This window comes from Ctenopharyngodon idella, chromosome 6 (assembly GCF_019924925.1).
Source record: "Ctenopharyngodon idella isolate HZGC_01 chromosome 6, HZGC01, whole genome shotgun sequence".
Taxonomy (NCBI): domain Eukaryota; kingdom Metazoa; phylum Chordata; class Actinopteri; order Cypriniformes; family Xenocyprididae; genus Ctenopharyngodon; species Ctenopharyngodon idella.
Window position 1 is genome coordinate 11,881,830 of NC_067225.1, and position 14,502 is coordinate 11,896,331.

The 14,502-nt window shown below is 36.0% G+C and overlaps 1 protein-coding gene across 9 annotated transcripts in view; it reads right to left on the bottom strand.

Moving 5' to 3' along the window:
* Positions 1-14,502, bottom strand: part of tns1a (tensin 1a) — a 77,614-nt gene that overhangs the window by 26,203 nt on the left and 36,909 nt on the right. For 7 of the 9 annotated variants that reach the window (XM_051896055.1, XM_051896056.1, XM_051896052.1 and 4 more), the window contains 13 exons: positions 12,487-12,525; positions 11,781-11,827; positions 11,227-11,395; positions 8,466-8,516; positions 8,213-8,335; positions 5,659-5,723; positions 5,477-5,560; positions 4,805-4,917; positions 4,631-4,691; positions 1,340-1,415; positions 1,095-1,224; positions 934-1,002; positions 743-859 (listed from right to left, as the gene is read on the bottom strand). In XM_051896055.1, coding sequence (XP_051752015.1) covers positions 743-859; positions 934-1,002; positions 1,095-1,224; positions 1,340-1,415; positions 4,631-4,691; positions 4,805-4,917; positions 5,477-5,560; positions 5,659-5,723; positions 8,213-8,335; positions 8,466-8,516; positions 11,227-11,395; positions 11,781-11,827; positions 12,487-12,525 — 1,144 coding nt within the window. The remainder of the gene's footprint in view (positions 1-742; positions 860-933; positions 1,003-1,094; positions 1,225-1,339; positions 1,416-4,630; positions 4,692-4,804; positions 4,918-5,476; positions 5,561-5,658; positions 5,724-8,212; positions 8,336-8,465; positions 8,517-11,226; positions 11,396-11,780; positions 11,828-12,486; positions 12,526-14,502) is intronic. The other 2 variants (XM_051896053.1, XM_051896061.1) reach the window with 2 other exon arrangements.

Sequence of the window (14,502 nt, forward strand, 5' to 3'; positions counted from 1 at the left end):
ACAAAACAAAATTAACTTTATTCAACAATATCGTCTCTTCTGTGTCATTCTCATACGCTGTTTACATCCAGCGCTTCCAGGTTCATCGTCAGAACGCCAACTCATTATTGGTCGGCTCCTACATCAGCATCACACACATTGGCCAATAATGAACCGGCATTCGGACGTAAACACGGAAGCCTTCACTGCGTCACCTGCGTAAGATAATGACAGAGAAGAGAAGAGATTGTTGAATAAAGTCGCTATTTTTGTTTTGTTTTTGCGCACAAAAAGTATTCTCGTCTCTTCATGACATTAAGGTTGAACCACTGCAGTCACATGACTGTTTTAACGATGTCTTTAGTACCTTTCTGGACCTTGAAAGTGTTGATTATATTGCTGTCTATGGACGAGTCATAAACCTCTCAGATTTCATCAAAAATATCTTAATTTGTGTTCTGAAGATGAATGAAGGTCTTACAGGTTTGGAACGACATGAGGGTGAGTAATTAATGACAGAAATTTCATTTTTGGGTGAACTAACCCTTTAAAGAAGCTGTGTTCACCGAGAGCACAATAATGCCATTACCACACAGAATATAAAGGAAATGAGACATGGTGTACATAAAAGGCCAAATGACCATTATATTTTGACCTTGTTCCTGCCCTAAAGTCAGTCACAAAAGAAAAGTCAAAGATTCAGATAACACAGATATCTGGCCAGCACCTTGAGCAAGAACACACCAAGAATAGTTCCTCTCACCATCTTTAATGTCTTCACATCTCCTGTTGAAGTTTTCATAAGAGTCCCAGCGGATCAGGGGATCCTGGGTGTTGTAGTCCACAGAGACACTAGGTCCGTTCTGGAGATGATCCAACCCTTACAGGGACAAAAAAAAAGAACTTTGAATTGAGGCCTTGAATCATATCTCTGTGCTGAAAAGATTAACTTACCTTTGATTTTCTCTGGACCAAACGAAAAGATAAACTCCACCTTCCCATATTCCGGAAATCTCTCATCTGCTAAATCACAGATTCATGATCAGTTTGTAAGCCACTGTGCTGGTGTTTAGTCTTCTTATTCACAATTAACAGTAAACACAAAACACACTAACCTTTAAATGTCTCGTCAAGGTCATTCTTAGTGAAGACCAGAGCTAAATTGTGTAATGCGCATGTGTGGAACTGCACTCTGAAGATCACATCCCTATTAGGGTTTTGATAACGCTTGTGATAACATTTCAGCTTCAGGATGGAGGATATGAAAAAAAGGGCAGAATATGAAACACGGGATAGTATAGAAAATTGGATTCTTCTTCAACTATAACAACAATTTTGGTGTTGAAATTGCAATTCCTACCAGTATATCTCCTTTCAGTAGCAGGCCAGGCTCGATGGTGATACAGATGCTTGTGTGGCTGTCGCCTTGAACGTTACTGTAAAACAGAGAGGGAAGAAATGATGAATGGGGTTATTACAAGCATACTTCAAACTGTCTCAATGCTGAATGATACAGACTAAGCTTGAATGGATGACTAGCTTATTAAAATATTATCATCTGCTGAAAAAGAACATGAAAATTTAACTAGCAGCAGTGGAATGTGTGGAGTTACACAGGATATTAATGCCATAAAAACAGATAAAAAAGAGATGGAAAAGTGTTTAATGAAAAGATGAGGACCCTGTCATTTAAATGTCTCTGCCAACCTCCACACACACACACACACACACACACACACACACACACACACACACACACAGGTGCAGATTAAGATGGGTTAATCCGTTAACAAGAGGGCAACAGATGTTATAACAGACTCGCACACACATATATTAATAGCTTACAGCATGCACACTTTCAGCTTGTCATGATTTAATAATTACAATTTCTGTTATTAATTACACCCTCTCATGTGGTTCCAAACCTGTCATTTTAACATTGAGTAAACATAAACATCATTCAAAACAAGTTGAATGCAGCAAAAGAGATCACACAGAACCGTTATAATTTCAAATCAGGTAAATGTGTTAAAGGTGCTTTATGTAAGAATGACAGCTAGTGGTTGAAATGGGTACTGCAGTCCAAATTCAAAATATTGTTTGCCCCGCCTCCTCCTCCTCGGACTCGACGTTCTCACGGGTTGCCAGTTTGAAGACAAGCAACAGGAGCGAGCTTAATTGACATTGGAAAGTGAGGAGACTTACACACTGTAAGATAATTAGTTAATTTATTGATTTATGATGAGTTGATATCGCGTTTTAATATGCTCCCGTTCATAGAGATTTTTAGATGGATGCTGAGGCTTTTTAGGTCGGGTAGAATCTGTGATCTCTGACCCAGTTTGTTCGCTGGCTTCCATGGCTGCAATTCGCTGCATGTGTTTTCCGCCAACTGGAAAACACATACTATTGGGTAAATTGGCAACGTGCGGTCTTGCACAGACCAGAACAAAAACAGAAATTCCGACACGGAACGCAAATTTCAAAGTAAAATAACTGGCTGTAGTAAGTTGTTTAATAAATATCTGCAAACATATTATGGTATTTTTATGCTTTAGTACAGTTAAAAACTTACATAGAGCACCTTTAAATAAATGTGATGGAATTGAACAAATTTAACCCTCTCTCATATAGTATATTTTATTATACTATGCAATATTTTTATTAGCTATTTTCCCCATTGAAAATAATACAGTTTTTTTCTAATGTATTTTTAAATTATTTTTTTAAAAATTAAAGTAGTATAGAGACAAGGCATTTAAAGGGTTAGTTCACCCAAAAATGAAAATAGTGTCATTAATTACTCACCCTCATGCCGTTCCACACCCGTAAGACCTTCGTTAATCTTCGGAACGCAAATTAAGATATTTTTGATGAAATCCGATGGCTCAGTGAGGCCTACATATCCAGCAATGACATTTCCTCTCTCAAGATCCATTAATGTACTAAAAACATATTTAAATCAGTTCATGTGAGTACAGTGGTTCATTATTAATATTATAAAGCCACGAGAATATTTTTGGTGCGCCAAAAAAACAAAATAACGACTTATATAGTGATGGCCGATTTCAAAACACTGCTATATGCCATCACTATATAAGTTGTTATTTTGTGTTTTTGGCGCACTAAAAATATTCTCGTCGCTTTATAATATTAATATTGAACCACTGTACTCACATGAACTGATTTAAATATGTTTTTAGTACATTAATGGATCTTGAGAGAGGAAATGTCACTGCTGGCTATGCAGGCCTCACTGAGCCATCGGATTTCAACAAAAATATCTTAATTTGCGTTCCGAAGATGAACAAAGGTCTTACGGGTGTGGAACGGCATGAGGGTGATTAGTAAATTACATTATTTTCATTTTTGGGTGAACTAACCCTTTAAAATCCAGTTTTTTGAAGGTATATTAGTGCCATCTGGTTGAAGTAAAAAAAGAAAAACTTATGTTATGCCATGGTGTAACCACTAGATTCCTATATAGTTCTATATAAAATGGTGTATAAATTATCTAGTGTTTTTAGACATAAATACATATTTTTATTAAGTTTGGATTTGGATTTATACTTAGACATTCTCAAAGAATACTTTTTGTCAAGGTTTAGATTTTTTTTTGTTTGAAATGTTGATTTGAAGTGTCAGTTTTTGCATTAATTTTACTACTGTCAAACCTGAACACAGAGGAGGACATTTTGTTACACTATGTAACGGACAAAACATTACTTGTTATTATTGTATTTTAGGTCCCCTATTCTTGTTGTTTTCCTAGTGTCATGTATTTGAGTCACATGTAATACCACTAGGAGCAGCTTGAGATTCTCTGAGTTTTTGTATTTCCCATTCATTTCCAATGTCTGTCATTTTTGACCGCGAAGGAGCCAAGTGTGATGCTTTTTTTTTTACAACCCTTTAACATATCCAAATCATGTCCATGATTTTTTTGTGTGTTCACATGCCTAATGCAACAAAAGTCACCAAGTGTCATCCCATTCCGATGCAGCAACAAAAATTTAATGTTTCAAAACGTAAAATTTCTCTGTCATTTTTAACCAATGAGGACAGAGGTCTAATTGATTTTAAAATACAATAAACCTATTAATTCCATGAATTCAATATACTATGATGAAACAAATGAAAGATCCGCACACGAGAATGAAGTCAAAAGAGCTCCAATGAATTTATTATCCAGAGGCCACAAAAAGTGCAAAAGTACAAAAAGTGCAAAAAGTGCAAGTGCAGAGTGCAAAACGTTTTCGGGATCAACCCTTCATCAGTGCCATGATTCCAAGCATACACCTGTATCCATTTAATAAGCTTATTACCATAATCATTACAGAAAACCGGACCTCCAATACTAACACCATAAAGGTAAATAGATATACTCATAATCAAAGTTATACAACACTTTAAAAACATTTTTCTCAAAAAAATATTCTATGAACATGAATGGATTCAAAAACATTTATGTCTCTAAAGTTGTTCATATATAAAAAATGATGTTTTAGATGCTGTCATTGATGTTAGATGTCAGTGTCTACGTAAACGAAAATGTGCTACAACCAGACTTTACACACAACACAATGAGATCACAACCACGCTTTACATATTAACATAATTCATCATCCACACTCGGAAGCAATTTACTTACTAAATTCCAGATGTGTACACAGGCTGCATTGCTTGATAGATTTTGAGGAAGGGTCGGCAACCTGACAGGGTTAGATATAGTACAGCACATCACTGATTTTAAGGTCGCTTGTTCAAACATAATATACATAAATTGCACTGATGGATTTGAATGTGTAGCAGTGTGTGCGCCCACCTCCTTTAGACTCAAAATTAGGGATGCCATGCATGATGACATGGTGAAGGAACAGGGGCTTGTTGTTGATTTTTATGTGGCCAGAAAGAAGACCAGCAAAGTAATGCACATACCTATACATACACACGGCATTACAGAAGGGAAAAGATTACATAAAAAACAGCAACAATTGAACATTTTTAGTCATTTTAAGTGTTTCATTCATGCAACATTCATGCTTTATTGTATTTTGGAGCCTTTAAATCCTCTCTCATCATATTCTTCCTAATACTCCAAATTGGCATAAAGTTCCCCCAAATGCCACTTAAATGATAGATAATGTATTAATTATTATTCATATTGGTTGACACAACATCATGGCTAGTATTAACTTTTTCATTATATGTTCTACTGTAATTCCAGTGTTATGGCATGTACTTTGGTAGCACCTGCTGGTTCAATCCCAAAACTGCAGGTTCATGGACTTGGTTGTCTCAGTTTAGACTTTGCAATGAGAAAAGATGTGGTTCGCAGACATCTAAAGCACAATGACCTATTTCTCACAAAAATATACCAAGTCACAGTGTGGTTCCTGGGGGCAATATGTTTGATTCCAGGATAAGGATTTAAAAACTGGCATGGATATTCTGGTACGGAGTCAACATGTATTCAGGGTATTCAGTCTTTGCTGACCTTCTCTGGGAAGGCTGGCCCACAGGCATGGCTTTATCTTCATAAAAACGCTTCATGGCAAACCTGTCCAATGCCTGGTCAGCACTGAAAATATGAACACACAACATAAACACTCTATGCAGATGCACAATCCTCTCTAATGTATCTAACACACCAAAATGTTTCAAATAGACACGTCCTACCTGGCAGATATGTTACTGTAGTGCATATAGGCACCAACCACCACGCCAGTTCTCCCCCAGTTTCCCTGCAAGACATTTTGCCAAATTTTCAAGGAGAAATATGCAAAGTGAAATCAAAGCAGGCACTGTCATTTGAAATATGCCATCTTGGCTCATGGGAGCACAGGATATTTTAGGCCAATCACATGAGTCGCACATGCCATGTGCATAATTACTGAATTATGCAATGACAACACAGACTGGCTGACGGCAAAATCGTGGAAAAGAATGTTTGGAATTGTTTGTGTAAATATGAATGAAAACTGCTTATCTCTGATGTAAACAGACATGGCTACACATGTCTGATAATCATGTTTCAGCATCTTATATGCTTGAAAAGAGAAGTTTAAAGTGCCCCTATTATGCCTTTTGGAATATTACCTTTCATTCAACGTGTAATGTAGCTGTCTGTGAATGTAAACGGTCTGCAAAGTTGTGAAGTCGAAAGTGCACGATTAATAATGTTATTGTCTCCCAAAAGAAAGAATTGACTCTGAAGTTAGTCTCCAGCTAACTCACGTTATTACTGTCTTACTGAAATATTTCTGCAGATCAGCTGTGGCCTAAAAAATTGTGCCCATTTTTGCAGATTGTCTCACTTTCTTACAACTCAGAGTGATGATAAAGGATCGAGCAAGATTTGTTTTATCAGTCATTCACGTTAGTGCTTGGCTAACGTTGGCACTTGTGCACACATGTGCATAATACAATAAATTAGGAATATACACATTGGTTTGTTGATGGACATACACTTGTTAAAGCTGATGTAGAGGAATTACAGTTGCAACATCTCATGATGAACGTCAAACTGAGTGGCGTATTACTGAAAAACGTCCTGCTCAAGTCGTCCTTGTGATGGAGGCTCGGGTTGAATAATCAGTTCTTCCACTGTTTCATCATTGGACTCGGATTGATATGGAAAAATCGACGCTATCATTACTGACTTTACAGTGTGTACAATCGCTGAGCTTTAGGAAGCCTCCGGAGCTGAATCAGTTATGGTAATGGGTGTTTGTTTCCGACTGGTGCTGTAAGCGGTCGACCAATCACAACAGATGGGCCTTCTGGACTGAAGTTGGTTTGACGTTGGACATTCGATATTCACAAATTTAGGGACCATATCTAAAGTTACATACAACATTGGTATACACATTTCTAACTTCAATAGCATTTGAAGAGAATGACTTGCAGTCAAAAAATTGACACATGATTTGACAATAATAAATATTAAAAATCTAAAAGGTGTCATACTTGACACTTTACAGTTGGTTTTGTGACTGTAAGTCATTCTCTTCAAATGCCATTGAAGTTAGAAACATGTATGTCATATGTAACTTTATAGACGGTCCCTAAATTTGCGAATATCGAACGTCCAACTTCAAACCAACTTTACGCCAGAGCCATACGGCCAATCAGAGCAGAGCAGGCTTGCAGAAAGGTGGGATGTAGAAAGATTGAATCATCAGATGAGTTGTATGAGAATCATTAAAAAATGTGATGTGCATGTATATAATGAGAAAATGAAAGCGTTTTTTGACCTTTATGCATGTAAACCTGTTATAGGAGACCTCCAAAACAAGTTAGGAAGCTTATAATAGCATAATAGAGGCACTTTAAGTAGCTGTTTGAGTGAGAATGAATTACAGCCACTTAGCATGGCATTTGGTGCAAAAGCCAATTTGAATGGCAGCTTGATGATGACATTACTGAATATAAGTCAGAATCACATGTGGAAGTATGCTTCAAGTGGTTAACTTTGAACATGAGAAACTGAAGGAAAATGAGATTATTTCCATGGATGCAAACATAGCAACAACTCAGATGTGTCACCAACTGTTCTCTAAAAACTATAACTTTAGATATCCATCAATTGTTAACAGAGCAGCATGACTGCTGTTCAGGATACGACACAAAATTGTGTCAACTCTGGTCATCATTATCTTTATCAATATATACCTTAAGGAGATTGCAGATGTCTAAAAAGCCCAGCATGTCCTGATTTTGCCTAGACACGTTCCTGGGTCAACATATTTTGTTGATCTTGAAACAACATTCCTGTCCTAACCATAAACCTAACCCTATCCATAACTAATCCCTAAAATCAGAGGGAAATGACACTGATGTTGAAGCACCTAACCCTGGTTGTAAGCCTAAATCTGACATAAACTCTAAACTTGTCCCCCAAATATGATTGTTTGTTTGGAATGTTGTTCTAGGATCAACAAAGATGTTAATCCAGGAAGATGTTGCACTTGGTGAAATCAGGTTCTGCGATTACTGAGATGATAAGACAAAGATCCTTCTGTATGTTCGGTTGTGAGCGGATGACTACAGCTAACAACCAGCAACATATACAGTAAATATGAAATTCCAATTCATGAAAACATCATCTTCATTTTGTAAATTCCAAAAAGTTCAGCATACTAATTAACAGCTGCACATCAGTCCGGACAGTCATGCAAAGCGACGGTGGTGGAGATTGGGTGCCTAAGGACCGATGTGATCTGATAATCACCTTGTTGTGCAGCACCACTACATTGTGAGGGTCTGCATTAAGCCAGGTGTCCATGGCTTTACAGATACTGCAAATTTTGTCTAGAGCAGGAGCATGATGATCAGGCCAACCAAAATCCAGCACCTGTCATAAATGCACACATACATAAAATCAACTCTAAGACCACAAGCTGACAGGAGCTCTAAAATAAAAAGTAAATAAATATAATATAAATAGATATACAAATACTGTAAATAAATATTCATAAACTCACCCTTGGGTTCTGCTTGGTGATGTCATGCCTGCGTTCACTGAGATTAAGCAGCTGAAATTGGAATCAAAAACCGTTAAACATTAATTGCTTTAGACTCTCTTTACTCATCCTCTTTACTCATCCTAATTCTAAACCTGTATGTATTCTCTTCTTCAGAGAAATATCAATGTATTCGTCCCGAACTGTACAGTATGGATGTCACGGTTCGGTTCATACAGTTAGACGACGAATACAGTCAGTCACAGGCGATTCACACTCCAATCCAGAAGGGGGCGCACACGGTAATGCAACACTGTTTGCTACCAGTAAAAAGCACAGAAGAAGAGATGATAGATATGTTTCAACATGTTCTCCAACCAATATGCCTATATAGGTTGTTTGTCACTTCACTGAAATACGACCCATAGGAGCGTTTACTAAAGTTGTGTCCCTGCCGACAACAGGAAACTTTCATTTTAATGCATTGTTCCCTTTTATCTGCGTCATATTTCGGGTTTCGCGTAGCTCAATTGCAATATATAACAATATGCAATCATTGCATTTAAATGAACACGCATTTTGACTGGTAATGACAGTCATACGTCATTTCATGATGACAGACGTAACACGACACTGTCATTATTTTTATGCCAGCTAGAGGGCGCATGACTTTAAAATGTAAATATAGGTCGTAATAAGGTGCTTAAAAAACGACCTATAGGGTCGTTTTTTTTTTTTGGAGGACAGTCTCATATGTTTACATGTAATCTCTCAACCGGTGTTTCAACAGCGGAAAAACATCAATAAAACAGCTTGAGAATAATATCTCATTTAGTGTCCACAGCTTGTTAGTTCACTAGAAAAATGAACTCTAGAGAGAAGCATTTAATATATGCACTATATATATTAGCTTATATATTCATTATATTTACTTTGCCTGTTATTAATGTCTTAATTACTTAATATATGTTTAAATAAATTTGTCATGAAAACAAGTTATGACAGTAACTGTGTAAATGATTATATTTAAAAAATGAATTGGAGTAGAAAAAATAACTTTATAATTAGATTTAAATGTTAATGCAAAACCTGCCTTATGTGCAATTTACATGATTTTTCAATTTTTTTTTATTTGAGTGTTGATTATTATATCTAAAAATAAACAGCAACTGAATTTAATAATTTGGGCTCTGTTGTTAATTGTAAACTTTAATATTATAGTAATGTGAGAGTAAGGGCTCCCTATGTAGTTTACAGCATTAGCTAAGAGATTTTTTTTTATCCTTAAATTTTAATAATTTAATAATAATAATAATTGAATTTATTTAAACACAGAGACACATTTGTCCAAAATAAATAAATAATAAAAAACAGTTTAATAATAAAAAGCAATTTTATGTTCAGTTTTCTCCCCCCTGCTGTACCGAACTGTGACTTCAAAATCGTGGTACGTACTGAACCGTCATGTTTGTGTACCGTTGTGAAGAATGGATTTGGGGTGCAAAAAACATCGGACCTTTGGTCATATTAGCCTACTTGTAATACATACAGTACCTTTTCTTATAAATATGAAGATACATTTCTATAGCGCTGACTGATTGTAAATTGTAATTTTACCCTGAAAATGAGTCATTACCTGAAAAATAAATATGCAAAAAAAAAGACCCTCATTAAGAAAAATGCAATTACTGCACAGACGGAGCAAGAATATAATGAGTATAATAAATGTCAAAAATGGATGTGCACAGTTTACGTTAACAACAAGATTCATGTGGAAGTTACAGTGAAATTACAGCAACAATAGGGTTTAGGTGCCAAACATCATCTCAGATGGTCACATAATGACCAGTTAAAGGGTTAGTTCACCCAAAAATGAAATTTCTGTCATTAATTACTCACCCTCATGTCGTTCCAAACCTGTAAGACCTTCGATCATCTTCAGAACACAAATGAAGATATTTTTGAAGAAATCCGAGAGGTATATGACACGTCCATAGACAGCAATATAATCAACACTTTCAAGGTCCAGAAAGGTACTAAAGACATCGTTAAAACAGTCATGTGACTGCAGTGGTTCAACCTTAATGTTATGAAGAGACGAGAATACTTTTTGTGCGCAAAAACAAAACAAAAATAATAACTTTATTCAACAATCTCTTCTCTTCCCTGTCATTATTCTTACGCAGGTGACGCAGTAAGCCCAGCGAAGGTTTACGTCCGAATCCCGGCTCAGTATTGGTCAAAGCTGATCACGTGTTCAGCACGACGCATGCGTGTGACGCTGATGCAGGAGCCGGCCAATAATGAGTCGGCATTCTGACGTAGAACCTGGAAACACTGGATGCAAACAACGTATGAGAATGACAGCGAAGAGAAGAGATTGTTGAATAAAGTCATTATTTTTGTTTTGTTTTTGTGCACAAAAAGTATTCTCGTCTCTTCATAACATTAAGGTTGAACCACTGCAGTCACATGACTGTTTTAACGATGTCTTTAGTACCTTTCTGGACTTTGAAAGTGTTGATTATATTGCTGTCTATGGAGTCATAAACCTCTCGGATTTCATCAAAAATATCTTAATTTGTGTTCTGAAGATGAACGAAGGTCTTACGGGTGTGGAACGACATGAGGGGGAGTAATTAATGACAGAAATTTCATTCTTGAGTGAACTAATAGTCCTACAGGGAAACACTAAACACTAATTCACCAGAAAGAATATACTAGAAATTTTCTAGCATTCTTTTGGGACTGTCAATTGCTCCAAGGTTTGGAGGATCCTTACTAGATAGTGCTGCTGGTGTTTAGAACGGAGCATGGTGGTCACCTCCCTCAGGTGTACACTGTATTTATGCTCCTCTGTTCCACCGGGGAAGGACAGAGCAATGATGCGTTCTGTGATGTAGACCAGGTCCACCTCATTTTCTTCCATTGTTTGCATCAGACTCAAGCTCCTTAGAGGGAGGAGAAATAACAGTGATACAATTCATGAAGTAATCTGTTATCAGTCAGAGATATGTGTCAAAATAATGTCCATATGGCAGTAATACACAGCTATAATATAATATATGTGCTTACTTAATGTCATGTATTCAGCAAATGTGTTAGGCAGCAATTACAACCTGTGCTCGTAATCATTACAATATAACGATAATATACAATGTTAGGTGGCAATTGTAGGAGTGAGCTGAAATCTTTGTGAATTAATCAATCCAATTTACATTAACCAAATCAATTCAGATACTGAGCTTGATCTCTGCAGATCAATGGCAAGTACAAAAGACAAACTCTAATAACTTTCCAGTGCATTGAATGGCTAGTAATGGCTAGATTTTATACCTGGATGGTCTTCGTTTTGTGTCCATATTGGGAGACTTTGTGGATCCCTGGTTATAGATAATGACAGAAAAACACACACACACAATCCACATATATTTCCACAAATATAATTGCACATATATTTTCAAAGTATAATAAATATGAATGTTTAAGCACATATGACTTAATTTATTTTTTTTATGTGTGGTCCATAATAGCCATAATTGCCACATTGTCCAAATTTGTGGTACATATGGACAACAGCACACCAAATTTCATCAGTTTCTCACTTTTACTTATATGAGATCTTCTGAATGGACTTCCGTTGACATCTCAGCAATGTCATTTACATGTTTCTTGGCTATAGGTTCAGAAAAAATGGTCAAACTGACCTGTATGCTACTGTGTAGTGACAAACATGGAAATGCCTGCATCAAAGTTAATTACTTACATCATTTCAGTTTTTGCACCAAGACATAAAAATGATTATCTCTGATTTCTTTGTCTTTTTTAAATTGAAATTGTGATGAAGTACCTTAGTGTGTAAGACAACAGGCAGAATAAGATCAAACACAAGTATACTAAAGCAACCCAGTCTGAAGTAAAAGTAATTGTAGAAGATGTGTAGTGTTGTTTCATGGATAACGCAAATTCAACTTGTGCAGAATGGAAGAAGGAAATTTGAGTTAAAAAAAACAAACAAATAAATGCTGAACAGAAAGCTTACCTGATTGAGGTTAGTTGTAGTTTCACAGGCTGTGGCTACCTACAGATGAAAAGAGAAGGAGATAGAGAGAGAAAGGACAACTGTGACTGAATACAGCAACTATATTTTTAACAACTTTCCTTGCTCCATCAAACAAACAAACAAACAAAAAAAAAACTATTCTTTATTGTAAAATAAACTGTTCAATTCAGTTACACAAGGTACAAGAGCTAATTCAACATTTAACATTAATGGACTGGGTCTGTTATTGGATGGAGGCTATAGCAGGCCTACATCCAAATAGCACAATTTAACAAAATAATATAAAAATCTAAATAATAGTATAAAATAAATATTTGTATAAGCAATATTTTTAGAGGAAAATGTTGCAGGAAAAATCTGAACTAGTGGTGTCAATCGATTAAAAAAATAACTAATTAATCACACATTTTTTTTCTGCAATTAATTGCGATTGGAGTTTTTAACATTTATATCAATTTCAACATTTATTAGGCTTTACAAAAAATAACAACTTTTAATTTAAGTGAACTTAAAACAATCTTCACATAAACCCATTATAATAAATGTCATATTTACCTGTGGCCTGTATATACAGAAATAATATATATAGATTAATCCTTATTAAAGCTAAATTTTTTTCTGTTATCTTTGTTCTTTGATGAACATTAATGACAGGCCCATTTGATTTTACAAAAGCTTCACCTTTTGGACTAATACAGAAAATAAGCTCTGTGACCAACAAACGTTTATGATCTAACATATTTTGTACATCATGATAATCTTTACACAAAGCTTTTATGAATTTTAAAGCCTAAATATAATCAGCAGAAGTAAAAAGCTAATAAGGCTATAAACGAACGGTAACACTTTAGAATACTGATTCTTCATTAATGAATAACTACACAGGAACAAATGAGTAATGCATTATTAACACTCTAGTAACTACTATTAAAGGTGCAGTATGTAGGATTTCTGTCCGCTAGAGGTCGCTAGAGGCCTATTCAAAACAAAGGCGTAGCTTGATGGCGCCAAGTTTGAGAGCGGAATCTTGGGACATGTGGTCTTCACCTCACAGCCGGTGGAAACAATCGGGATAGGACTCGGGAAGAAATCATGTTCATGGATGCGATTATTAACGTTACTGTAGTATAAAGCAGAGCAGGACCGAGTGTTGTGGGAGCTGAACGAGGCCGCTGGAACGATTGCGCAACACACGCCTCGCGAGCAGCGGGACTTTTATTATGCCACAGTCGCCGGCGCTGCTTCCGCTTTTCCGGTCATGAGTGTGAGGTAACACAGCTCTATTTATCATATTAGATACATTTGACTGTGTTGAAAATGATGTTATAACATTACTCTGCGTTCGCTCGGCGGCTGCTGTGAGACACTGTTACACACTGCAGTAAGCTAGATCAATTTAGAATATCATATTAAATGCTGGATGGCTTGTGTTGATAAATGGCATGCAATTCATTTTAAAACGTATTGTATGATGGAGAAAATTCTGTAATACTGTTACTAAAAATAAAGCTGCATCTGATTATGCTATGTTAGCTACTTGACAAAATAGTGTTTTTCTCTGAGGCATGGTAAAGCATGGTACTCGCAACAAAAAAAATCAAGAAAATTATATTTAAACAATAAGACTAAACGTGTTAAGCCATATAACAATAATTAGTTTTCTGTCTATGAATGTAACCAAACAGTTGTGGCCTTGTCTATTAAAACATGTAATATATTAAAGCGTCTTTGGTGTTTCCATGGTTTCTACAAAATAAACCCGGAAACCGAGGGTAACGCAGCTATGACGCAATTGACAGGCGACTCCTCACACGTCCCGGAGCCTTGGTTAAAATTGCAATTTTCTCATGATTTACAAATAGTTGGAAACATTTAGGATATTGTAAGTACTCAGGTGAACCAAATATGTAACACTGGCCTAGTGGTTTTTGGATATTTTACTGCAAAAATATTACATATTGCACCTTTAACTAACAAGAAACTCTAATTAATGAA